Source organism: Megalops cyprinoides, chromosome 1, assembly GCF_013368585.1.
Source record: "Megalops cyprinoides isolate fMegCyp1 chromosome 1, fMegCyp1.pri, whole genome shotgun sequence".
Classification (NCBI taxonomy): domain Eukaryota; kingdom Metazoa; phylum Chordata; class Actinopteri; order Elopiformes; family Megalopidae; genus Megalops; species Megalops cyprinoides.
Genome location: NC_050583.1, coordinates 46,747,302 through 46,774,943, shown reverse-complemented (window position 1 = coordinate 46,774,943; position 27,642 = coordinate 46,747,302). Strand labels below are relative to the sequence as shown.

Below are 27,642 nucleotides of genomic sequence, written 5' to 3'. Positions count from 1 at the left end.
CTGATCCTTATGGAGAAACTCCTCCCTGAAACAAAATTCTGACAAGGCAGTTTAAAAAATTGTATTTAATTCGAATATGAGTTATGGAGTCTAATAATGATGTTTGCAAACAGATGTTTAGTGGCTAATGACTGCAACAGAAGGATTTGATGTAATTGCATCGCAAAAAAGCAGACCCAGACCCGGTCTCCCGTTTAGATATGATTGACAGCGTCCCGCTGAACTGTATATAAGGGCGTGACGCGATGCTCCTCGTGCCACTAGCACTCCAGCCCGGACGACTGTGGATCTGAGGGGACTGGTGTTCATTGCGCGGTGTTTTACGCGCCGTTGTGTTTTGGGATTTGTTTTTGTTTGTTGGTTTGATCGTTGTTTTTACATTATTTTTTGTAAGAAGAATATTTTCCTGGAATTTATGAGTCCCGTTTCCTCTGTGGATATTTGAGAGGTACTTCATATTTGATTCTCCAAGAACTCACCTCCTACACAGGTAAATTGGAAGGCTTGTTTGAAGATATTTTCGTAGAAATGTTCATTTCGATTTATCTTTGATCTAAGAGTTGATAACGATGCTATCTGGAGTCATGGTATTCAGTCAGGTCCTTTTAGATTTTCCTCTTTTGCACTAAACTTTGAAAATCAATGCTAAAACGAATTTTCCTTGCACTATTCTTGTATTTGATTAAGTTAATGTGTCTGGAGCTTATGTGTTATCCGCTAACTTTAAATTGAGAGCGTGCTTTATCAGATGTATATTTAATGCTATGGTTTTCATGACTCCGGAGAAAAGTGGAATTAGTTTGTAATCCGTATGTAGCTGGATGGTAAGAATTTATCTGATCAAGGTACACCAGGTGTAACGCCTTTTGGGGATTTAAGGGACCGGGAGCGCTCTGCAGCTTTAGATAGAAAGTGTTTGTCTTTTGTTTGTAGGCGCTATGATTCTCAGAAGTTCCTGCTGGCTGCCACTGTTATTTCTGTGCGTTTCTGCGCTTAATGAAGGTAATCACCCTGCACAAGTAGCATGCGTACTTAAATAAAATAAAAAAACGACACATAAATTGTGTTAAAGAATTGATATTGTTAAATATAGATGAAGTAAAAAGTAATGAAATCATATACTGCAAATTTGAGAGCGTATAAAAATGTTTGGCTGTATCACACATTCCAACAGTATATGGACAGTATAATTCCTTAGAAGACAAAGTAACGGTAAATAACTAAATGAGCCTTTGCAGAAATTCTTTTTTCTTTTTGTTTTGTGGTTCTTGTGTTGTTTCTAACATGAAAATAAAATAGCATATGCAACAACCTTGTACCTCTGGAATTTGGGGTGTTCAAATTTTAGGTGATTTATGGGGACTAAATGTTCCACCGCAAAAACCCTTCAGGCTATTGAAATTATTATCACTCATCATGTGTATATTAATTTACATAATAACGCATATATTAACAGTAAGCATAAAAACAGAGCATTTCAATTGGTTACAATCTCCTGGATTTTGAAACTACCATTAAACCACATCAAAACAACAAAGCCACTTTGGTTTTGACTTGGCAGTTTCAATTGCATCCAAGAGAAAATATCAGGTTCTATGAAAGATATCACAGATTTTTTTTTTTTGTTACATTCTTTCACTGTGTACTCAGAGGAGAATGCTGTTGCACGTATCTGTATAGGGTGCTTTGTACCATGGTGTAAAGAGACAGATGTTTTAAGCTCTCCCATACTGTTTTAAACATTGCTCCCTCCCTGCGCCCACCCCCACCGCGCAGACGGAGAGCTGGAAGATGAGACGGTGGTCGACCTCTTTGACGCGAGCCAGATTACACGCAAGACCCCGGGCACCAAGGTGTTCCGGGGTCCCGACCCCGACGCACCAGCGTACCGGTTCATCCGCTTCGACCAGGTGCCGCCGGTGGCCGCGCCGGCGCTGAGGCAGATACTGCGGCAGGTCCAGAACAACGAGGGCTTTGTCTTCCTGGCCACGGTGCGGCAGGACCGCGGCTCCCGCGGCACGCTGCTCAGCCTGGAGGGCCCCGGCGACCGGCGGCAGCTGGACATCGTGTCCGACGGCCGCGCCAACACGCTGGACCTGGTGTACTGGGCCGACGGCTCGCGCAACGCCCTGTCCTTCGAGGACGTCGATCTGTCGGATTCGCAGTGGAAGAACGTGACGCTGGCCTTGCTCGGAGAGAACGCCCTCCTGTACGTGGGCTGCAGCCTGGTGGACAGCTTCATCCTGGACGAGCCCTTCTACGAGAACCTGCGCGCCGACGGCAGCCAGATGTTCCTTGCCAAGGGCTCCACCCGCGAGAGCCACTACAGGGTAGGGGACTTTATACACATCAAGGGCAGCAGTGTAGCACGGTGGTAAGGAGCAGGGCTTGTAACCAGAGGGTTGCTGGTTAGTTTCCCTGGCTGGGGCACAGCTGCTGTACCCTTGCGCAAGGTATCTAACCCACGATTGCCTCATTAAATAGCCAGCAGTATAAATGGATAAAGTGTAAAAGATTGCAACCTATGTAAGTCACTCTGCATAAGAGCGTCTGCTAAATGCCAATAATGTCATGTTATGATTATGCCTGCGCAGTGCCACGTATTGCATGTCATTTTCTTTAATTCCTATGTTTCCCAGCATCCAACAAGCACAGAGTTACCATGGCAACTCTAAAATGTTGGCTGCAAATGACAGGGCTGGCAGCGTGGCACAGGCTAAAGTAGATGGAAAATAGCAGCTTGCATTTGCAAAGCTGCGTTTTACCTACTGATTGATTTTGTATGATTAAGTCACAGCAGCTCCTGCAGCTTGTATTGCCCATTGCATCTGATGTGTCCTTTCAGTGCAGTGTTTGAGCTTTTTCATAATGGCTTGACACGCTGTGTCATGATTGCTTAGTCTCAGGTCTAAAGTCGGGTAAGATTTAGGCAAATACCATCTAAATTATTTTAAATACCAAGCTGCTAACTCTGTTTGCTGTCTTCATAGCTGTAAATCTCTAGGATAGCGGCTTTCTGTTTTCATTGGAGATACAACAGAGCTCTCAGATTTTCTGTCAGCAGGTTCTTACTTGTCTGGTGTCAGGTATGAGGCTTGATTGGAGATATTACAGATTTATTATTGACACAATAAAAGGTAACCTCATTTGCAATATAATAACAGGCTTTTGAAAGAGCTAAGCTGTTTTTATGGGAATAAAACATTTGCCAGTGCATGCTTGTGTGAGATGAATGCGCTCCTCTTCTTAGCTCATAGACAGAACACATACAGTATCTGAGAGGGACAGGAGAGGCCCTGTCTGGAGGGAAGCCCTGAGCCCTGCCCCACGCATGCGGAGGTTAGCTGGAGGTTCGGGTTGTGTTGCAGCATGTCTGGCTTTGCTGTTCAGGCACGGTTGTCTGACAGGTGTCTCTGCGTTCTCCCAGGGCTTGCTCCAGAACGTGCGCTTCGTCTTCGACACTCCCCTGGAGGAAATTCTGAAGGGGAGGGGCTGCGAGATCATCAAGCCAGGTAAGGGCACACCTGCAGGGGGACACACCTGAGGCAGTGGTCACAGGGACAAAGGGCAGGTTAGGCTCTGCATTGCTCTGAATTGCTCCAGTAAATGCCCAGCTATATAGACAGACAAAATGTCTAGCACAGAGTAGTTGTTTTTTTTCCTCAAGCTTAAACATACCCGCTAAACAAATGATTAATAATATAATTATCAAGATAAGCTTCATGTCACCAATGGCTGTATCAATCGTAAATCACCCTTCAAATTTCAATCAAATTCAAATTTACAATTGAGATTGTTCCAGAGGGAAAGAAACAGAAAACCCCAGGCAAAGAATATTGTGCAAGGCTTGGGTTTGCATGGAGAGTGGAACTTCACGTGTCACAGGTGACTCACAGATATGAGCCAATCAGAGTGAGTTTCTGTGGAGAGCAGAGTATTTGGATATGTTCAAGCAAGTCACTGATTGACAGCACCCTGTTGCTCCAGCCTTCATGGTGTTCTTGGAGAGCCTGGTTGCCATGACTAGACGACTCCCTTTGTTATCCTTTGTGATTTGCCAGGGTTGCTAGGGATGGGCGATGGTGTATCTTATCCATCGGATTAAGAGTTTAATTCAAAACCATCCAGATCTGTCTCAGAAGTGATCCTTGGGGAAACATCAGGGCTGATTGGTCAGGTCACGGCAAGACAGTTTGCAAGTGGCACGGGGCTCCAGGAATCCAGCAGGGGGCAGTGTACCTCCCATGTCTTTCTCTGAAGGACAAAATGAACCTCTTTCCGTTTTTCTGTTTTTTTTTTTTTGTGCGTGAGTGCTTGCGTGAGCGCTGCTGATGTGAGATTTTCTGTGTGATGTCACATCACTGTAAGACTGCGCTGTCAGCAGAGAGGAGAGTTGCGGCTTCTCTCTTTCACATGGAAGGGCATAGCGGCCGGCGGTTAGCTGTCTCTGAGAGTCGACCAAAGTAAACATCCTAAAACAAGCAGCCAATTCAAGGCACACACACATGGGCACCGACACGAGCACACACACAGACACACCCATACAAACGCGCACACACACACAGACAGCCACAGACACACAAGAGTACACATGCACGCACACAGACACACAGGCTGAAAAAAATCAGAGTTAAACTTTTGCCTGGTGGTCTTCTTTTTTTTCCTCTGGTTGCTTAAGTGGGTCACCAAATCCGCAGATCTGATGGCTGGAAATAGCCTGACCACATTACATCAGTTCTTTCTCATTTATTTATTTGAATCTTTTTCTCGGGACACGGCGCTCTGTGCAGAAAGGAGACGTAGATGTCAGGGCGTTTCCGCTGGCCCTTTTACACGATAGTGATTTGCTTTGGAGAGGAGCTGAGGTGCGGCTGCAGTGGTTCAGCTCTCAGCTGTCTCTCTGTGGGTGGCGGCGGTGAGGTCATACGCTGGACGCCGCCTCTTGCTGGCTGTGGTACCACGCTCGCATTCTGAAAGGGAGGAGGAGGCTTTGCTTTTTCTCTGGGGCGCGGCCCTGCGGGCAGGGTCAGAGGTCACATGCTGAGCATGATGGGAAGGAGAACCTGGTTTGCTGAGACAGAACGGACCGACCCCGACCGCTCGTGTTAGGCATGGTTTTCCCATTTCCATGGAAACACAGCGGGGTTTGAGCCTTTGGAGAGCTAGTCCGTTTGGACAGTGGTGCCATACTCGACGCCGGACTATGGAACCTTTCAGTTTCTATGAAGCAGCAAAGTGGAGGATAGAAATAACACAGGAAGTGGTGTTGGTGGAAGAGTGGCTCAGCGTTGCCCTGGACTGACGCTGTGCCCTGGCATCTCGATATCTGTGATGCCGGCACACAATGGCAGTTTATGGTCAGAGGGGGAGAGAGTGCTGGAGGGCAGTGTTTAGCCAGGAATTAATAGGAAGCAGTAGCACACAAGTGATGGTTGTGATTCTCGCTTTTTTTCCCTCTCTCCTTCCCTCTTTTTCTTTCTCCTTTCCTCTCTCCCAATCTCTCTCTCTCCCTCCATACCTCTTTCGGCCTTTCTCCCTACCTTCCTCCTTCTCTGTCTGTCTCTCTTTACCCCTGCGTCCCTCTGATTCCCTTTTTCTTATCCCTTTATCTCTCTCTATCTGTCTCTTTCGTTCTCCCTCCCCCTCTGTCCAGATACTAAGTGAAAAGAATTTACTGTTCTTCCATCAGTTTGTAGTCGTTCTCATTAGTCTGTAATTTGCATTATGATGTAGCAGCTAAGGAACTGGGCTTATATCCAGAAGGTTGCTGGGTCTGAGATGGAGTAGTGCTGTTGCACCTTAAGGTACTGACCACTGTACACAGATTTGCTCTGAAAACATGAGGTGTATGTGTAGTGTATGGTGTATGTAACATGTATAGTGTAATTGCACTTATGCCTTGTCAGGAAAGTGAACGTTTTCTTATCAGATCGGGAACTGTGCGCAATATGGTGTCTGTATATACATAGGGTCAGAATGAGGAGAACACTGTGTGTGTGTGTGTGTGTGTGTGTGTGTGCATGAGTGTAAGTGTGTGTGTGTGTGTGTGTAGGATAACGCATAGCTCTCTTTCCTCGAAATGCGCGGTAGAGAGCATGGAGGGGATCTCCCTGCCAAGCTCTGCCCGTTTAATGAGCTCGGGGCACAATCATTTTCTCCAAGAGAATTTACCTCAAATAAACCCTGCAGGCTTCCAAGAGCTGACTGGGCCTTAAAAAACCCAGTCTGCCATCCAGCCCTTTTTTTCAGTAAGTGTAGGGTATACTCTGCAGCGCCTGCACATCGGTGCTTCTCTCCATCTGTGAGTCCGAACAGCAGAGTAAAGTTAACATCTACCCTGATTGACTGAGACAGATTTTACAGGGTTTTCTCCCATGTTTAACTCTGGGTGTTTGAAGGGCAGCCAGAAACGTCCTCTCCGAGCAGGAAAACGACCGAGGACGCTCACACCCCGGCGGCAAACCGGTCCGATTGGGCGAAGCAGGGTCTGTGATGCGTGTAAAGCCAGAGCGGCCGCCGAAACGAGCCCCCCTGTGGTTCAAGGCGCACACGGGCCTCATGGGTAATGTAGTTGATTTATGACCGAGGAGCTGGCGTTCTCATCACAGAGATGAGCCACCCAGCTGTTCTCTCTCTTTTCCACCGGCGAGCCAAAAACAATAAGAAGTGTTTCACCCTCCCACCCCCTGACAGCCCATCCCCGATCAGCCCGATCGGCCCAGGAATGCGGCAGACCACTGCTCGTCTTTCCTCAGAGGGGCATTTATGTGCAGAACTCTGGCACGCCCACACTAAATGGCCTTTGTTTCGCGATCCATTAGAGCAGGCTCATCTAATTTGAGCTGGACAGTGTAGAACACAAAGCACCAGTTTTTTTATTCTTGTTTGTTTTGTTGCGTTTCCCAGAAACATTTGGGTACTTTTCGGCCTGTGTTGCTTTCGTCATTTTCTCCCAGTTCTGCCCTTCCTTCTGGTTGTCCTCCGTCCTCCTCCTCATCGCTTCCTTCCTCTCCCTCCCCCCCAGAGGAGGCCAACGCGGTGAGCGAGAGTGCGGAGATGGTCGACGTGGGCTCCTCCATCGCCACCAACCTGATTGGTCAGAAGACGACCCCCCCGGGGACGGAGATGATGTGTGAGAGGTCCTGTGAGGAGCTCACCAGCCTGTTCCAGGAGCTCAAGGGCCTCCGTGTCGTCGTGGGCAACCTCATTGACGGCCTGCAGAAAGTGGTGAGTCATCTCCCCCGGCAGCAGTCCACACCCACTGAGGCTGTGATCTGGATGCGTACAGGCCCAGAGCCAATCCCAGCGTGCACAGGTCCATCTGTTCCAGTGACGTCACAATCTACAAACCCTGGAGAGAGTTCTAGAACGCTGAAGTGATTCAAGCAATGCTCACACTGACAGCTGTAAAACTGTCATTGAAGAGGGACGCTTGTGCGTGTGTGTTTGTCTGTGTTTGCTCTGTCAGACGGAGGAGAATAACGCCATGCGGGAGGCTCTGTCAAAGATGAAGAACTCCAAGGAGCAGCAGATGTGCTGGCAGGATGGCCGCCTGTTTGAGGACAAGGAGGAGTGGATCGTGGACAGCTGCACCAAGTGCACTTGCCAGGTGGGGCTCGGAGCAGACAGCAGCGCGCTGTGTCACCCGCGAAAGCCAGGTGTTTGAAAGTCAGGTTGTGACGCCCCTTGTCCCCCCGCAGGAGGCCAAGGTGGTGTGCCGACAGATCACCTGTCCTGCGGTGGCCTGCGCCAGCCCCTCCTTCATCGATGGCGAGTGCTGCCCGGTCTGCCTCCGTGAGTATCTCCACCCCTCTCCGTTCCACTTGCGGCTCTCTTTTGCTCCTCCCCGGGGTGTTTGTGTAGCAATGAGCAGATGCAAGTGCAGAGAAGACTCAGGATACCAATAGGATAGTTTCAAAGAAAATAACATTTCCTTTACTGAGGACTCAAGAGAAAGCAGAACACTGTAAGTACAGGAGATCACACACCTCAAGCATGGCAACTCAAGACTGAGAAAATATGTGGTCTAACAGAAAACACAGGTGAGACTAATACCTAATCAACACAGGTGTAAGACATTACCTAAATGAGACATAGAGCACAGGAAGTAATGAGGGCACCTGGTGGCCATCTCGGGTAGCAGCAGCCGAATCCCTGACAGTTTTAACCTCCAATCCACCCTTTTTTGGCCTGCTTTAAGTTACAGTAATTGGGAAAAAAAAGCTCCCAAAAAAAGTTACAGAAATTGATAGATGGAGGCAGATCTTTCTGATGTGTCATATCTAAAGCTGGGCCTCCTCCCCTGTCAAAGTCCTTCTTTAAAGACCCATCAAAAGTGGATTGAATTACCCTGCTCATTTACCAAGATTTAATTACAGGGAACTGCCGTTGCAGCGAAACCCATATGTCTCTGTGGGTTAGCCACACTTTTCAGAGCTGTGTTTGAACTCTTTGAGATTATTCGTGGGGTGCCGGGTTGTCCCACACTGTGAGGTGGTCACAGCGTGCTGAGAGTGAGCGATGACATCACTCCAAAACGCCTGCTGTCTCCGGCTGGCCCTCCTCTTCTTCCTCTCTCCTCTTTTATTCAAACATTTCAGCATCAGCAGGGAGGCAGAAAAATGCAGGGGAATCAGGCACAGATGTGAGGAAAGAGGTGGTGCGGCGGTCAGAGTGGTGGACTTTTCTCCTCTGGGTTTTGAGAGAAAAGATTCTTCACCCTCAGCTCAGTCTCAGTGGTGAAATTTCCCAGCTGTGTAAATACATTGCAGAATTCGTAAGCAGTAAACATTTTAGTGTTGCACTATGAATCACCCAGGATAATAAGCTAACTCCTGCAGACTGAACCTGATTCAGCTACTCCTAGTCTTGATTGGACTGATCCGGTTCTCAGGTTGATGGGGGTTTTTGAAAGTTGGAGGGCCTGCAGTGATGGAGAGGAAATGCCTTAACAGGGAAATGGCTCAGCCTCTTGCTTACCCCCTAACACCTGCTACCTCTAGGATTTGATGTTTGTTTTATGTGCTGCAGTACTGTGATGTAGTGTGCTTGGCTTCCGTTGCCTAGTCAGATTGCACCGGTTAACTTGAGGTAGGGCTTGAATAGTGTTTAGCTCACACTGACTGGTTTGGGAGTGTTGTTAGCCTGATCTGACACCGTTTCTCATTTAACTTGAATGGATACACTCATGTTCCAGTGTGCTGAAAGTCGGTCTGTGTAAAAGCATCTGTGAAATCAATGTAATGCAATGTAACGACTTGTCCGCCTGTTTTCGTCCGGGCGTGAGCAGCGAAGGACAGCGAGGATGGCTGGTCTCCCTGGTCGGAGTGGACCCAGTGCACGGTCACCTGCGGCACAGGTACGCAGCAGAGGGGACGGTCCTGCGACGACACCAGCAATCCCTGTACCGGCCCGTCCATCCAGACCCGCAGGTGCAGCCTGGGAAAATGCGACAGCCGAGGTAAGCCGGCGGCACCTCCCTCTGACATCATCTCCCATGGTGACATCAGCGAGGAGTGGAGTCAGAGGTGCAGCCCTAGAAAATGAGATATCCACAGTCAGAGGAGGCTAGTTATGACATCGTTAATGATTATGACATCAGCACAGAGTTGGTTTTCTTCCTAGCAACACATAAGAGCAAGGCACACCTATAAGTGTACATACTCAAAAGGAATAAAAAGCTACACCATGTTTAAATAAAGGTCAGGTTTACACCGGTTACAAATGTCGTGAGCGATAATGCTTGCGGTTAATTTAGTATTACGTACTGTTCAGAAACTACACACATTTTGACATTGTGTTTACATTTGATCATTTGGCGGACACTGTGATCCAGACCTATTTTGATCCTCATTAGAGCTCCTAGGTTCCGGCAGCTTGGGGACAGATGAGTGTGTTCACTCTGAAGGGTGGAGACTGGAGCCAGGGCCTGGACCACTCAAACCGCCCCCACTGCAGAAACTTTATGGCCAAGATGGGCCCTGTTCCGTAATCATTTTGAGACATTGACATATTAATTACCAGCAGCACAACACAGAGCTGCATTTGGGGAAATTGGAGGAATAACTAACATCTGTGGGCAACACAGCAAAGCGCTTGCACAACAGAGGCTGAGGAACAGCTGCGGAGCGTGTGTGTGTGTGTGTGTGTGTGTGTGTGTGTGTGTGTGTGTGTGCGTGTGTCTGTGCGTGTGTCTGTGCGTGTGTGTGTGTGTGTGTGTGCGTGTGTGTGTGTGTGCGTGTGTGTGTGTGTGTGTGTGTGTGTGTGTGCCTGTGTGTGTGTGCCTGTGTGTGTGTGCGCGTCTGTGTGTGTGTGCGTGTGTGTGTGTGTGTCTGTGTATGTCTGTGTGTGTCTGTGTGTGTGTGCGTGTGTGTGTGTGTGTGTGTGTGTGTGTGTGTGTGTGTGTGTGTGTGTGTGTGTGTCTGTGTGTGTGTCTGTGTGTATGCATGTGTGTGTGTGTGCATCTGAGCGCAGATAACAACAACAAATCCCACACGCTCATTCAAATACCCATCTGCTCATCGAACAGACATGTAATTGGAAATAATTGATTTCAGGGAAGGTAATAGTGAAGTTTTACGCAACAAAGTCAGAAAAGTATTTGGACGGCATATTCACCCACACCCCCTGCGTGTTGTGTGCAAGCACGTTAGCACACACATGTGTGCACGTGTAGGCTTTCGGGCATGTTTCTGTCTGTGTGAGTGTGTGCGTGTGTACGTGTGTGTATTCGCAGGAAACACATCTATAACTCATACTAATAACCCATAATTGTAAATTGCTGTCAAAGCTGGAAGAAGAAAGGGGGCTTTTTTGGTTTATTGTTTTGAAGCTGGGAAACGGAACAGCAAAGTGAACCCAGAGACCCAGAGAGGCTGTGTCAGCCCCAGGGCTCCGGTGAGAGGGTGAGAGAAGGCGAGGGTGAGAGAGTGAGAGGATGAGGGAGTGAGTATGTGAGAGGGAGACAGAGAGAGAGGATGAGAAAAGGAGAGAGTGAGAGGGTGGCTGAGTCAATATGTGAGAGGGCGTGTGGGTGAGTGAGTGAACAGGAGGAGCCAGTTCAAAGGAATGAGATCTCGACTGGTGGCAGAAGGTGTCCAGGACCATGGGCAGTGGGGTGGCACTCTGTGGGGGAAACGCGAATTAGGTCTGTCTGATTGGGTGGGGAGCACTCTGAAGCAGCCAAGGGGGAGGGTTTGTTCACCCCCCCAGAAAGCCTAAAGGGCTGTTCCCTCTGTGCCCTTTTATTCTATGCAGTATCAGGTTAAACGCTGCAGCAACATTACAGCAACGTTGTGAATGTGAAATGTGAAACATTGTGAAACATTGTGACACACACACAGACACATACACACACACACACACCACACCGCCCGTCCACAGAAAGAAGCGCAGTCCTGCTACCAAACCCCTCTTTGCTACTGAACCCAAATTCCAAAGCACAAATGGAAAATGTAACAGGGTATTGGAGGTGAATGGAGACCACAGGAACCTCCTGCATGATCTCAGCTTTAAACGTATAGAAAATGAAATGCAGAGTTTCTCTCAGATTACAGGGCTGTTTTTGGCAGCGTCTATAATAACTGCCTGAAGTTTCTATGTCCATGTGTTTAAGTAGCAGTAATACTGCTGACAGTCTGTCTGGTCCGTGTTACTGTATGTGTGCTTCTCTGTCTGTCTGCCTGGTCAGTGTCAGTGAAGGTTTGTCTCTCCTTCTGTCTCTCTTTGCTGATGTCACAGTTTGACTGTGTCTCTTTCTGCTTGGTCTTGCTGTCTGCATGATTGATGCTGGTGCTTGTCTGCCTGTCTGTCTGTCTGTCCATCCGTCCGTCTGCCTGTCTGTCTTTGCTGACATTACGGTCTGTCTGTCCTTCTGTCTGCAGGTCTGTCTGTCCATCTTGGCTGATGTGGCTATCTGTCCATCTGTCTGTCTATCTGTCTGTCTTTGCTGACGGTACTGTCTGTCTGTCTATCTGTCTTTTCTGGCGTTGCTGTCTGTCTGTCTGTCCATCTGTCTGTTTTTGCTGACGTGGCTGTCTGTCTGCACCAGTTCGTCAGGACGGTGGGTGGAGCTTGTGGTCTCCATGGTCGTCGTGCACTGTGACGTGCGGGGAAGGACAGATCACCCGAATCCGTCACTGCAACGCCCCCGTCCCGCAGCGAGGGGGGAAGGACTGCCAGGGCAGCGGCCGGGAGACCCAGCGCTGTGAGGCCGACCCCTGTCCCAGTGAGTACGGTGGCCCTGAGGGGACACACAGACACAGAGCACCCCTGAATGCTCCAGCACGCCATGAGCTGGTGTTACGCCACTCTCTGACACACCGCCGTGTCCTGTCTTCGCAGTCGACGGCGGCTGGGGTCCCTGGTCTCCGTGGGCGACCTGCTCAGCAACCTGCGGAGGAGGGCTGATGAGTCGAGCCCGGGTTTGCAACAGTCCGGAACCCCAGCACGGGGGAAGGAAGTGTCTGGGGGAGCCAACCGACAATGAGGTCTGCAACCGGGTGGACTGCCCTATTGGTGAGAGCAGCATTTGTCAGCGTTTGGAGAAAAAAAAACAGCCTTATTATCAGCATCCATGAAGGCAGAGACACTTATTTTATTTATTGAAGTGGAGCCTGAGATGAAATGATGCCTACACAGCAAAATGGTGATGACGGTTTATTCAAATCAACAAATAAGTGATTCAGTGCGATACAGTAGCAACAGGCATTATGGGTTTATGAAGCCTCCCATCAGCACAGAAGTACATTTGTTCTTCCTGTAAGTAATGGGTAATTTTAGTTCCTTTAAAGAAGATAAGAAACATTTACCTGTGTACCTGCAAACAAAATATCAGCATTCAGCTAGGTGTAGAGAGAGTTGTTGTTGACTGGCATAAACCAGGTGTGATGTCTGAAAATAGTAAAGTTTCATGATTTCTGAGGCTTCGTGAAAACGTATGTAAGTATTTTATGACCACAGAGAGACTAAATCTGAGTGGGACCCTGTGTGTTTTTTTTGGGGTCTTTGACAGATGGCTGTCTCTCGAACCCATGCTTTGCTGGAGTGGAGTGCACCACCGCCCCCGACGGAGCATGGGAGTGTGGACCCTGCCCTGTGGGTTACCGTGGCAACGGCACCCACTGTGAAGATGTGAACGAGGTACGAGGCTGCGTGCTTCAGCCACCTTCAGACCACACCGATCAGAGGCACAGGAGCGTGGAGCTCTTCCTCTCTCTCTCTCTCTCTCTCTCTCTTTCACTCTGTCTTCATCTCTTTATCTCTCCCTCTCTCTCTCTGTAGTAGTGCCAGTCTTTTGGTGCTTCGGCCATGTAGTTGGTTGTTTTTTTAGCGGAAGTCAGACATTTGGAAGAAAAAGAACTCTCAATATCTTTTCTTCTTTTAAAAAAAAAATAATTAAAAAATAATTGTTTTCAGGATGTAGTGCAATTGGAGGCATTCATTACATTACATTCATTGAGCAGTGGTTCAGTTAGTTACATTCTCTCGCTCTCTGTCCCTGGGTTCCTGCTCTCTCTCTCTGTAGTGTGACATGGTCTCAGACTTGTGCTACAAGGTGGGCGGAGTCCAGCGCTGTATCAACACTGACCCTGGATTCCACTGTGAGCCCTGCCCCCCCAGGTACAAGGGCACCCAGCCCTACGGCATGGGCGTGGAGGCAGCCAAGAAGAACAAACAGGTGAGGGGTTGCTACTGTTCTCTGTGAGCACAGCAGACACCTGATGCAGGTGTGGAGTTACTACATTGCATTATCATTTATCAAACTTACAATTTTATCAGTTGATACTGGTGGATATTTACTGAGGCAATTGTGGGATAAGCATCTTGTTCAAGGGTACAACAGCAGGGGAATCAAACCAGCAACCTTTTGGTTACATGCGCTGCTCTTTACCACTACACCACACTGCTGCCCCACTACCACTGTCCTCAATGTGCAAGGTAGGCCCCTTTTGTGGGCAAGCTCACCTTTTACTCATGCAGTCGTGTACCCACGTACCGAATTTCCCTGGTATTCAGCATTTCAGTAATATATTGATATTTTATCGAAGTAATTTAGGATATAGACCTTTCTGATGTCCACAGCAGCCATCCTCCAGTTTGAATTTGAACCTGCTGAGTTCTGATCACAACTCAGGCCCCCTAACCACAACATAATTATACGTAGTATTTGCCTACCTGATATAGGATAGTATCCATGGTATCTCACTCCAGGTGTTTTTTATTTTATATATTAGCACAGCTGGATGAAGGGATTAAGGTAAAGAACTTTCTTAAAACAGTTCATCAGCAGTGCCCCATCTGGGAGTTGAACCTTTAACCTTCTGGTTACGAGCCCGGCTCGTCAACGTCCGCTCCATATGGCAGCCCAGCTGTAATTGCAGCGTTCAGCTGCGGAATAAAACGCCGTGTCTTACATGTGGGCTACTTAGGGCCTGTGTTTCCTAACAGGATGAAATCATTGTTATTGAATATTGCAACTGGAAGGAAAACCAAAAGTGCTCTCTGGGTGCTTTTTTTTCCATATGACTCTTTTGCAAAACGTTTGCAGCTGCACCAGATTTAGACTCAAAGCTTACGCTGAGCAGGGCTTTGGCGTGCAGGATCCCCACGTTTGCGCCCCCATACCCCCCCACCTACCCCACCACTCTTGGAGCTCCCAGAGAGATTTAGCGGGCCTGATTCTCCCTCTGGAACGTGTGCGTTTGGTTCGGCCTATTGCCCCAGGCCTTGTCAGTGCAGTAACCGGGGGAAACGTGTTGGAGGGGGGCGGTGATAACACTGATCTTGCTGATTGGCTCTAACCATCAACAACTGCCCTGATGTTCTGATTTTGATACTGGCGTTATGGGAGGGGTGTAACTTTTACCCCATCAACAAAGAGTCCAAGAGAACAGCCGAACCAAGCCAAGCTCACTCTCAGGAGTGCTGGGAGCCTCTTTGGAAAGACTGGATGATGTCATCACAAAGGGATGGAAAATGCCCTTATAAGGACAGAAGTGTGGCCGGTTTGCCTCCTTCCTGCCCTGACTCTGGGTCTGGGAGGAAAACGCAGGTGGCAGGACAGGTGACGCACCTGGTGACGCACCTGTTGACGCATGTGGTGATGCATGTATTCTGTTGGGCGACAGATCTGGTTCTAATTTATATCAGCGTCTGGAATCCAGCCTGCAGACACACACGCCTTCCTCTCAGGGTATCGTATGAGCAGCACAGTATGTCCATACGATGTTGACAATGAGTTGATGCTGAACTATAGCTGTTGAGGGGTGTCACATAGCTGCACCACCCCATCCACACCCCCTCCCCCAACCAACCCCCCACTTCAACCCCCCTCCATCCCCATGTGGCTCACCTTGTTTTCTCCAATTGGAAAAATACCTTCCAAAATATTTGGCCAAGGATGAAAACATATTGAAAACAACATGATTTAAAGCTGCCTTTTCTCTTTTTTTTTGATGGGGGGAGGGTGGGCAGGGTATTTTTCGCAACACTTTTCTGACGCTGAAGCCAGCCTGCAGATTGATTTAAAGACAGAGCCTCCAGCCTTGAAATCTGTGGAATGTTAGCACCTGCGTTCCTCAATCTTCCGTTCAGTTCACCCCAGCAGGGATGCCATTGCCATGCCAACCAGTGCGCCACACAGTTGCTCAGCTCCACAATGGAATGAAGCCCTCGCCATTGTGACAATCAGATCACTAGGTCAGTGTTGGGTACTGCCTGCAGCAGTTAAATGTGCAGCCCAAAAAAATGTTCTGAAAATGAGGATGATGACCAGAAGGGCCGGTCAGATAGAAACGTCAAGTGAGGTGGCTGTCTGGTGTTTTGCCTAGATTTGAAATAAAGATTATTCTGGTACAGCCGTCAGATTTGCTGACGGCATTCCTGACTCTCTCTCTCCCTCTCTCTCTCTCTCTCTCTCTCTCTCGCTCTCTCTCTATCTCTCTCTCCCTCTCCCTCTCTCTCTCCCTCCCTCCTCCTCTTGGCATCTCTCCCCCTCTCCTTCTGTCTGTCTTTCACTTTCTTACTCTTCCCCCCCTCTTCCCTCCTGCCCCCTCCCAGGTGTGTGAGCCTCAGAATCCTTGCAAGGATAAGACTCACAGCTGTCACAGGTACGCTGAGTGCATCTACCTGGGCCACTTCAGCGACCCCATGTACAGGTGCGAATGCCGGATCGGCTACGCTGGTGACGGCATCGTCTGTGGGGAGGACTTCGACCTGGACGGCTGGCCCAATCAGGACCTGGTGTGCAGCGCCAATGCCACCTACCACTGCAAGAAGGTACATCCCCCCTCTCGGACAGCGCCCCCTCTGGTGGCTGTGAGTGTGTCTGCGCTGCTGCATCGGTGTGGAGACAATGTAGACTTTGTGAGGATTGTCGCAGTAATGATGGGTAAAAAAAACACAGTTCATGTGTTTAAAACACAGTTGTGCTTAAAAAACACAGGTCCTCAGTGTCTAAACCATTAATAGTAATAATAACAGTAATATACAACTGTATTTAGGTAGCAGTTGTCATGCATTGTATTCACAAATCTTTAGCAATTCAAAAAAACTTACTGAAAAAATGATTAGGTTGACAACATTATACATTTATCAGACACTTTTATCCAAAGCAACTTACATAGGTTACAGTTCTTTACAATGTCATCCATTTATACAGCTGGATATTTACTGAGGCAACTGTGGGTTAAGTACTTTGTCCAAGGGTACAGCAGCAGTGTCCCAGCGGGGATCGAACCGGCAACCTTTTGGTTACGAGTCCTGCTCCTTAACCACTATGCTACACTGCCGCCCATTATAAACAAAGTAATGGGAAAAAGACAAAAACAGAGAAATAAGAATATACAATTATGTACAATTAAGAATTAAGAATATACATACATAAAATTACAAGTATACTCAAAAGTGAGCTTTAAAAGAAGATTGCAGCAGCTGCTTAAAAGCCAAGCTAAATAGATGTGGTTTACATAGTGACTTTTACCCATAGACAGAAGCAGCAGCTCTTATTCTCTAGAGACAGCATTGCCCAGCCTACGTACTGAAGACCTCTGATTAACCCGGGTCTGCTATGAAGTCAAAAATGTGATGAAAATCAGAAATGCCATGAAGTATCCTGAAACCAAGATCATGTAGCAGAAGTACCTTAAATTAAACCCTGGACACCCAGTAGCCAGTGGAAGTAGGCCAGAATAGGGGTAATCTGAACCCTCTTTTTTGTAGCTGCAGTTTTAAAAGAGCCTAACCATTTAATCTTAGGAAAAAACAGCATTGCAGTAACCCAACAAAAATGAAATGAAGCCACAGATGACCCTTTTTGTGTGTCATTACAAGACAAAAATGATCCAATTTTAGTCCGTGTTTCTTAATTGGTGGCATGGGCTACATTTCTATTTTTTTTTCTCAACCCCAGATTGGCCGCAGAATATTCACAGACTTCTGCCTGTAAGAGTCAGAGTTCAGTTAGAAGCAGCAGGTTCTGTTTCCCTGCAACCTTGCTGCTAGATTCCCTGTAGCTTTCATTTCTTAAAGAAGCCACACAAGTGTACTCAGGTGGAGGGACAGGTATGCAGCGGTATATCCCCCCCGACCCCCCCACCGACCCCAGGCTACCCCTGGGCCAAAGCTCCCTGTGTCAGTCAGCCTGCTTTAAATCACCATGACTGCAGGACCTGTTATGGAGGTGAAAACACAAGCTTCAGTGGAAGTCTTACGCTGTGTGTCCCCTTAAAACTGACAGAAGGGACTAACATGCTGTCAGTGAGGACAGAATTCTCTCTGCATACCCTGCTGGCAAAGCTGTGTCAGCTCCAGCAAGAACAGAAGTGGACAAAACCACAGTCGCTGATTCTCTGGATATTAGACCTCCTGATCCCCACAACCACAGCAGCTGATTCTCTGGATATTAGCCCTCCTGACTCAGCACTGTGGCTAGACGCTACAAACCAGGGGGGAAACATCTGGATATAAAACCAAGTATACAGTCTACTTGTATGAAAACTGAAAACTGTAGGGGAGGGAAGTCCCAGATCAGTCTCACAGATATACTGTATATCGTGCGAATATTACATATACATTTCTTTACCAGTGTGTAAATGATTATGCAATGATTATGGAAAAACACACACACATTTCTGTTGTGCTTCAAGAGTTAGCAACAGCAACTTTGTGCTATGAAGGGGAAGAAGAATTCAGAAAGAACAGTTAAAAAGGCAAAAAAACATAAGAACAGAAAATTTTCTCCCCACAAGAAAGACATGCCTCTCTTTGTGAATGATCGTGTCTGTGTGAACATGTCCAGGTGATGAAATATTTGTGATGGTTTGAGAAAATGGGAGAAATGTGAAGGATAATGTCTGTACCAGTAAGGTTCACTCAGTGTTAAGGTGTAATATTACAATATTCCTGTCTCAGGACAACTGCCCCAAGCTGCCCAACTCTGGGCAGGAAGACTTTGACAATGATGGCCAGGGAGACGCCTGTGACAATGATGATGACAACGATGACATCGTAGACGAGAGGGTGAGACAACGTATTACATCACATGTTAACAAAGCAGGTCTATGGAATCCTCGTGAGCTAAAAAAGCATGGGATATCATGGGATAGCATAATTTTGCATGACTGCCTCATAAAAAATGTGGTCATTTCTTCTATAGGTGACACTAGGATACAGATTAAAAAAGTGCTTCTCTGACGTGATGGTTCTATAATCAGATAGAAACTCAGATGTGTTTGCCTCCTTTTAGTGGTGCTCTTGTCATCGTTCCCGAGGGCTTTTTCCATAGAAGCAAATTTCTGGCTCTGCTTGATGCAGGGAAACTCCTCTGCACAGGAAATGCGCACCAGTCAAAACCAACAGGCTCGTTTTGTGCCCCCTGTGGTCTCCCCAGGACAACTGCCCCCTGCAGTACAACCCACGCCAGTTCGACTACGATAAGGACGACGTCGGCGACCAGTGCGACAACTGCCCGTACGAGCACAACCCCACGCAGACCGACACAGACGGCAACGGGGAGGGGGATGCCTGCTCCATCGACATCGATGGAGACGGTATGCCAGCCCGCCACGAGTACACCATTCATCATCTGCCATATCAGATGTTATCATTCCATATCATTATCATAATCATAACAGGTTGTGGAGGCACTCATACATGCACAAAACCCCGTTTGTAGAACTACTATTAGTATTTACAGTGATTGCCATTGTTAGTGTAAGAGTTGGACCTGTTCATATGCTCTAATGTGTTCTTTTGAATTTGATATTCTGGGATTGTTGAGCGCTATGTTGCTATGTATGTTATGTTGATTTTTCGTTACACGATTTGTATATGCATTTGTACGTTCTCCTCAGTAGCTGTGAATTTCAACACAGCGGTTTCTTTGACGCTGTCTTGCATCTCAAGGCTTTTGAAGAGGTCTGAGGATGTAGATTTTATTGAACGAAAGTCAGTTTATTTGATGTCATTAAGATAAGCAGTAACTCTCATGTTGCTTGTTGTTTCTCTGATGCCAGTAGATTTTGTGTGTTCATGGCCGGATACACAAGGCACCCAAGCCATCTTTCAGCCAGCCAGGGTCTGTCCCAGCTCTCCCACACTCTGCCTGTGACTCTGTTATGGATCGTTGTTGTCCTATACGATGGACTGCCTCACATGACTGAATTATTGTTCCTGTGTGTGCGCGAATGTGTGTTGGGTGCATGTGTGCATGTGGGTGTGTACGTGCGTGCGTGTGTTTCTCTTCTGCCCACAGAGATTTTGAACGAGCGTGACAACTGCCCCTACGTTTACAACACTGACCAGAAAGACACCGACCTGGACGGTGTGGGCGACCAGTGCGACAACTGCCCGCTCGTCCACAACCCAGACCAGGTAATGGGGGTGGGGGAGTGGGGGGTGCAGGTGGGCGGAGAGTAGGGGAGTGACCGCAGAGTGTTATCAAAATGTCAATGTACTGATGTTTTGGTAGGAAAGGGACCATCAGATTCAGATGGACAGTTAAGCTTCGCGCACAGTTCTGAGAGTGTATGTGGTCTAGAGAGAGATGAAAAACTCAGATGATCACAGCCATACTGGACCGGAGTTGAGTACGCCATTGAGAGTGGCATGCCCTGGAATGAACAAGGCTTCTGCTGTCACCCCCTGCAGGCTGACAAAGATAACGACCTGGTGGGAGACCAGTGTGACGATAACCAGGATATCGATGAGGATGGCCACCAGAACAATATGGACAACTGCCCCTACATCCCCAATGCCAACCAGGCCGACCACGACAAGGACGGCAAAGGGGACGCCTGCGACCATGACGATGACAACGATGGGATACCGGACGACCGGGACAACTGCCGGCTCGTCCCGAACACCGACCAGCTGGACTCTGACGGTGAGGAGGATGCTGAACACTGCCCAACACTGCCAGCACCACACTGCCTGCCCAACGCTGCCCGACACTGCCAGCTGCACACTGCCTGCTCAGCACTGCTTACTGAACACTTACTGAACATTTACAATTACTCCCAACTGCACACTACTTATTGAACACCATCCAACACTGCTTGCTGAACGCTGTTTATTACCACCAACTGCACACTGCACAATGCCTACTTAACGCTGTTCAAAAATACCAACTGCATGCTGCTTACTGAACACTGCTTAGTTCTGCTTACTGAAGCCTGTCCATTACTACTGGCTGAACACTGCCAGGCACAGACTAACTGGACTTTGACAGCGAGAAACGTCTAACTAAACACACTGCCCAAAAATGAGGGAAGAACTTTGAAGTCAGCCAGTGCTAAATGCTATGCATGCTTGTCATAGTCAAACTGTACTAAGGTGTGCTGTCCGAAATTATTATTTCCAGGAACTGAATGGGATATAAACAGCAGATTTCCTTTGACATAAACAAATTGAATTAGAGACACATCATATATCAAAGCACATGTGTTTGCTGTCAGGGGCAGCCTGGGTCGGGGAAAAACCAGCGGTGTAGATAACAACTGCTTTCCATGAATCTGGGGCCTCAGTAAACATGTGGTTTAACAGAATTTCCCTTAGCTCCATGGCATGCTGTCACGATGCATCCTGGCTCTGCCGGGAGCTGTGTACGAGACCCTCCATCACCCCTGACCTCTCCCCCACAAAACTCACTTCCACTCCTGTATCCAGTAGCCCTTTCCCACTGTAGAGATACAGCCAGGCTGGCTCATTATACCCCTTTCCCTCTGTAGAGCTGGAACCAGCCTGGCTCATTATGCCCCTTTCCCACTGTAGAGCTGGAACCAGGCTGGCTCATTATGCCCCTTTCCCTCTGTAGAGCTGGAGACAGGCTGGCTCTTTATACCCCTTTCCCACTGTAGAGTTGGAACCAGGCTGGCTCTTTATACCCCTTTCCCACTGTAGAGATACAGCCAGGCTGGCTCATTATACCCCTTTCCCTCTGTAGAGCTGGAACCAGGCTGGCTCATTATAGCCCTTTCCCTCTGTAGAGCTGGAACCAGGCTGGCTCTTTATACCCCATTCCCACTGTGGAATTGGAGCCCGCTGAGTTTGATTTGCCATTATATGTATCACTGAGCCAAATATGACAGCATGTTAAATTCCCATTGTGGGCCCTGGCCTTGTACCCTTAAACAAGCTCTTCACCCTCAACTGCTCCAGTAAACATCCAGCTGTATAAATGTATTATACTATATTTAAACTGACTGAGCTGCCCTACATAAGAGCATCTGCTGAGAGTAATAGCGTAATGGCAGACAGATGTTTTTACTTGCATGATTTCTTGCCTCTCTGAATAAAACTGAAATCAATTGACCAGATCACCAAAATATGTTCCCAGCTCCTCTGCTCTGCATCTGCATCTCCTGCCCAAAGCTCCCAATTTACATATAGGTGAATGCACATATTGACTAGAGTGCATTGACTAGAGAAAAATGACAATGAAAAAAATTAATACATAATATTCATAGACATTAATGTTGTCTAGAGAAAAGCATTAAGATACAAATCTGTTTTAAAGCCAGTTTTGGACAGTTTGGAATATTCTCACACACTACAAATTAATTCTCTAAATGTTGAACTGTTCTATTTTAGACTCGGGGGAATGGGCACGTGGATGTATCATTAGCCTCATAGCGGCAGGTAAACGGGTTGGCAGTGTTCGCAGTGTTAGCGGTGTTAGCAAAAGCCTGCTGTGTTTGTTTGTGCCCTAAACTGGAAACAGGCTCTCCAAATGCTCCCAGACACGTTCCCCGTGTTGTCGGATGGCGATTATTGCGATACGATCGCGTCTGTGCCACGTCGGAGTGACGCGGTGTGGAGCGGCAGCAGCGGCAGCTGCGCGGCTCGAGAGAGCTCCGCTCTGTGCTGGCGTCTGCGCAAGCGTCTGACTCCGGTTCCGCCGCCTTCAGAGCCAGGCCTGGTTTTAATGCCGTTAATATTTAGTGACAGTTACACACAGAACTTGTGTGAATTTGTCACAGAACCAGGAGGTGGACAGGCTCTCGTGTTGATCTTGGCTACCCTGGTGCTGAATCGATATTATATTTTATTTTTTCCCCCCTTCAGTTTAACGGAAAGCTCTGGGCAGGCCAGCGCTGGGCCATTGCCGAAGTTTCCAATTGCTTTCCGATGCCTTTGATCTTTTGGCCAAAAAAGCAAGGCTTTTCAATACAGGGCTGATTCAGATTATTCGGCCGATCAAAAAGGGTTGTGGTTCACTGTTGGATTTACAGTAGCAATAGCTCCAGTTGTGTTTTTCGTACCTGTGATTTGATTTAATGAAATATTTAATGAAATATGTTCACATCCATCAAGCCTCATTGGAGCTGAACCCTGCCATGCCACCATTGCTTGCACCGTGCAGTCTTGGCTAGCGCATACTGGATGACACTACTCCGCAGCTGTGTTCGCTAACGTGTCTGTAATTAAAAACACGTGTCCTCAAAGTGCTAGACTTTCAATGAGGCATTCAGGGCGATCCAGTAGCTCTCATATGGGAGGCAGACACAAAGGAGCACACCTTAGTGAAAAGCAGTGGTGATTTATTGGTGCAAGGTACACTTCTGGGTCCCAGTGACCTTGAAGTACTTGGAAGGCGTGAGGTGCTTGGAAGAACATTGTGTTCGCAGTTGATGACAGAAGAGGGAAAAACAAAAACATAGAAAAACATCCCAGCTCTTTCTGTGGCATTCAGACACACTTCGAATAGATCTTCTTCAGGTGTCACCCAGTACTGGGATGCAAGGTGCGTGTGGCGCGAAACATCCACTGGAGGGGCACTATTTGATCTGGGGAAAAAAATAGCTACACTGCATGCACCTCAAAAGTAATGATATACCTTTTATGTCATTTTTCTTTGAACACTTAGCTGAGAGGTGGGGCAGCAGTGAGGTGTAGTGGTAAGGAGCAGGGCTCACAACTGAAAGGTTGGAGCTTCAATTCCCCACTGGGGCACTGCTGTTGTATCCTCGGGCAAGGTACTTAACCCAGAACCACTTCAGTAAATATCCTGCTGTATAAATGGTTAAAAAGCTGTAAGTTGCTCTGGGTATGAGTATATGCTAAATGACAATAATGTAATGTAACACGTGTGGAGCTCATTTATCTGACCCTCTGGCGCCCCCTCCTGGCTCACCACAGGGGACGGTCGGGGCGATGCCTGCAAGGACGACTTCGACAATGACAGCATCCCCGACATCTTCGACACCTGCCCCGAGAACGAGGCCATCAGCGTCACTGACTTCCGCAAGTTCCAGATGGTGCACCTAGACCCCAAGGGGACCACGCAGATCGACCCCAACTGGGTGGTGCGGAACCAGGGCAAGGAGCTGGTGCAGACAGCCAACTCGGACCCCGGCATCGCAGTAGGTGAGGGGCCGGTCTGAACGTGCTTGTGCACACGTATACATCAAACATGCCTTCCCTGGTAACCTGGGTCTTTAGCTTGGTGAGGCAATCATATCTCCTGGTGTGCAGTGTGGATTGAGAAGGCAGAGGTTCACAAACGCACAGCCTTTAAACTGACCTTTAAACTGACCACTCTCCAGAGCCTGCTTTTGATTGGTTTTCGATCAAAATAGGGATCACCCAATAGCAGTCTGACTCCAAGGTGGAGCGGCATGGTACCCTTGTGTGTTTCACCTTGATGATTTCAGCTGCAAAACAGAGATTACAAATCAGTTTTTACCCAAAAACAATGATTCTTTTCTTTGCAATTAAAACAAAGCAATTAAAACAAAAGTAACATGGTCTCCATTGGTCCAATAAAGAGGAATCATCTGCCATTGGGTCAGCCCTGTTTGAGTGCTCACTGCTCATGCAAAATGGAGGACTTCTGAAGGATCACCATTGATAAAAACTAGTCAATTTATCAACTGCCAAATACTATGGTCTAATCACAGTGCTTTTAGCTTTGAATCACTAATTTAAATAATCATATTCTACATTTTTCAATGGGATTTTTTTAGTTGAATTTGATGGTTACTGAAATAAAACAATTTCCATGTGAAAGGAAAGAAAAAAATCATGTAATACGTGTTAAAGTTTGTATCTCAAAGTAAGTGCAAAGCGCATAGTGATTATATTGCATTTGTCAGGCTTTGACATATTCAACGCGGTGGACTTCAGCGGAACCTTCTATGTGAACACGGACCGGGACGATGACTATGCTGGCTTTGTGTTCGGGTACCAGTCCAGCCGCCGCTTCTACGTGGTAATGTGGAAGCAGATAACGCAGACCTACTGGGAGGAGAAGCCCTCCAAGGCCTTCGGCATCTCCGGCGTCTCGCTGAAGGTGGTCAACTCCACCACGGGCACCGGCGAGAACCTGCGCAATGCCCTGTGGCACACGGGCAACACCAAGCAGCAGGTGAGCAGGCACAGCCCCCCTCAGTGCAGAAACTGGATAGCTTGACCTCAAAACCCAACCCCTCCGCTGCTTTGCCTTTAGCCTGCTGCTGGCTACCAAAGACCACAGTTGTTTGCCTCGCATTGGACTATTTTCAAATGACGTCACACCTGTACCCTTGCACCTGAAGTGGTGTGTCACAAATGTTGGCGTAATAGAAGGAGGCAGCAGATTTGAGATGGATCGGGAGTAGGGTTTGTAACCAGAAGGTTGCTGTTTCAATTCCCCACTGGGGCGCTGCTGTCATACCCCTGGGCAAGGTACTTAACTGAAAATTGCCTCAGTAATAAATATCCAATATGAATGAATAAAATTGTAACTTATGTAAGTTGCTCTTGATAAGAACGTCCACTAAATGACAATAACGTAATGCAACGTGAACAGACCTAATGCAGTGTCTCAGTCGGAGTTTGTGTGTGTCCTCTCTCGGGGGTCGCCCTTCGAGGCTAATTAAAACAGGCTTCCTGTTCTCTCTTTCCCACGTCCAGGTGCGCACTCTGTGGCACGACCCTAAGAACATTGGCTGGAAGGACTACACCGCCTACAGGTGGCACCTGATCCACAGGCCCAAGACCGGCTTCATCAGGTGTGGAATCTTCCCACGGTCGCCACAGAAATGGGGAAAATCCCTCCTGGCTGCCGTCTTTACCAGCCAGCTCGCAAGTTTGAGGAAAATGACTTCAACAGAGTAAGATAACTCTGCTCTTTTTCCTGCCTTTTTTTCCTTTTCCCGGTCTTTTCCCAGGGTGGTGGTTTATGAGGGGAAGCAGATCATGGCCGACTCGGGTCCCATCTACGACAGGACGTTTGCCGGGGGGAGGTTAGGGCTGTTCGTCTTCTCGCAGGAGCTGGTCTACTTCTCCGACCTCAAATACCAGTGCAGAGGTGAGTCTCCCGAGAGGCCATGGACATCCTAAACGCCAGTCACGCCCCTCTGTGGGCCTGACAGAAAAGGGGCGTTCCGTTTCATCCATCCGTTTCTCCTTCAGAGGAGAAATTCCCAAAGGGATGCTGATGGTAATCTAGGATGTGGTACAAAGAGACAGCATGTGGGATAGAAATTCTGTCTGAGGCCAGATTATTAGCAGTGAATTATTTTTTTAGCACAGTAGTAATCTGAGACCATTTTGAAATGCAGTTTAGGAAGACAGAGGAGGTGGTTTTAAAGATGTAAACTGTGTTTCGATCCTCGGGATATGCTCGGGTTTCTGATTTATGATGGCAGATGAATGATGGAAATAAGTGACAGAAGACCCCACAGGGGCGGGGTTATGTGTTCCCTGTAGTGATCTTCCACACTTCCTTTCTGCTTGTAGCTTGCCACACCCCCTTAACCACTCTGTCTGTCTGAATATAATGGCCTATATAGTCTTATTAAAGGTCTTGCCTGAAAAAGAGGATGTTTATTTCACTCTTAAAGGTGCCCCATTGTCCAACAGATGTATTTGGATTTCACTTAAACAGCAATGAATCAATGGAGGGAAAATAAGAACGTCTGATTACAGATCACAGCTTCTGTGATGATTTTTTGTCACTTGGAGTACTTGATTTTTTTTTTTAATAATAAAGCTGTCATTTTAACTGATGTTTCCATCTTGTTTGTAGATAACTGAGGTCCATTCATTGTGGAATTGGTGGCTCTCGGTAAACAGTGCCCCCCAGCACTGATCCAGGATCAGATATCCCTGCCTTAGTCCTACACCCCCATCCTCTGCAGCAAATTCTGAGACTGATTCAGGGTCAGGATTTGAGGGCACTGTCCATCTTCACCAAAATGGTGCAGCACTTTTCAGAATCAGCCACTCCTTTACCTGTTACTTCCTGGTTTTTCACTCCCCCACTTCTGCTGCCTCAACCAATGAAATGGAGCGCCTCCTTCACACAGCTCCCAGGGCAAAACCCTGCTTTCCATGCCAGCTCAAGGGGAGGGGCCCTGTAACTCAAAGGACAGAAGTGAGGCCTTTTGCAGCTGTGCTCAGCACATACCCAGAACTTAAAGTAAGTTCACAAAACTTATTGTTGTTTTTTTGTTTGTTTGTTTTAAAAAGAATGTGCTACACATATGCGCTTAGGGGAATTATGTATTATACATTTTCAGCCTTTTGATAGGGATTTTTTTTGAAGTTGTAAAACCACTTTATATGTGTCCTCATTGTTTTGTAATGGTTTCAGATTTTACTGAATTAACATTTGTCATTATCCTACGCGGTTATTTTCATTCATACAGTATTCAGCGCTGACTTGAGTTCACACAGTAACGTAGGAGCTTCAGAGATGTCGATCACGTGACGTGTCACGTGACCGCAACACGGTAAAACCCGTACCGCTTCTGGTCCGAGGGAAGCGTTTGGCATCGCGGCTGAACCGTAACATTCCATCTTAATTGCACAAATAGCTTTTAATCGTTACCACGTTGTTTCTTGCCTTCTTGAGATCAGCCCATTAAAGGCTTTATGTTTATGTTGTAGTCGTCTTTTTTGTGTTTGTGTTGTAGTTAATCCCGGTGTTTTGAAAGGGAGAAAGTTTGACGCCTGGGAGATGAAGATGTGTATATTCAGATTGTATTATAGTTTCTTCTGTAAATTATTTGTCATTCCTTCCGACATTACGAGTCAATGTTTTGTTTGTTTGTTTTATTTTTACCAAAGATTGTAAATAATTATTTATTTGTTTACACGGACAAAATTTCACAATTGGAAAAAGTCAACTATTTTCAGAATAAAGTCTGATTTTTCTCC

General features: G+C 47.4%; 1 protein-coding gene across 1 annotated transcript; it reads left to right on the top strand.

Annotated features, from left to right (window-relative positions):
* Positions 1–280: 280 nt before the first annotated feature.
* Positions 281–26,973, top strand: LOC118779413 (thrombospondin-2-like). The gene is made up of 22 exons (XM_036531521.1): positions 281–490; positions 934–1,002; positions 1,777–2,330; positions 3,428–3,512; positions 7,025–7,227; positions 7,469–7,609; positions 7,701–7,794; positions 9,290–9,460; positions 12,050–12,226; positions 12,343–12,516; positions 13,013–13,140; positions 13,526–13,678; positions 16,060–16,278; positions 18,412–18,519; positions 18,890–19,049; positions 19,754–19,872; positions 20,149–20,383; positions 23,638–23,865; positions 24,594–24,865; positions 25,393–25,490; positions 25,650–25,789; positions 26,510–26,973. Exons 2-22 carry the CDS (start codon positions 939–941, stop codon positions 26,515–26,517), a joined length of 3,531 nt encoding a protein of 1,176 aa, XP_036387414.1. The 5' UTR covers positions 281–490; positions 934–938; the 3' UTR covers positions 26,518–26,973.
* Positions 26,974–27,642: the final 669 nt, after the last annotated feature.

Bases quoted from the DNA above. Each gene is read 5' to 3' on its own strand.
- LOC118779413 (XM_036531521.1), top strand. From the start codon at position 939: ATGATTCTCAGAAGTTCCTGCTGGCTGCCACTGTTATTTCTGTGCGTT. The intron at 7,228-7,468 runs GTGAGTCATCTC...TTGCTCTGTCAG, and splicing joins TTGACGGCCTGCAGAAAGTG to ACGGAGGAGAATAACGCCAT. The intron at 9,461-12,049 runs GTAAGCCGGCGG...TGTCTGCACCAG, and splicing joins GGGAAAATGCGACAGCCGAG to TTCGTCAGGACGGTGGGTGG.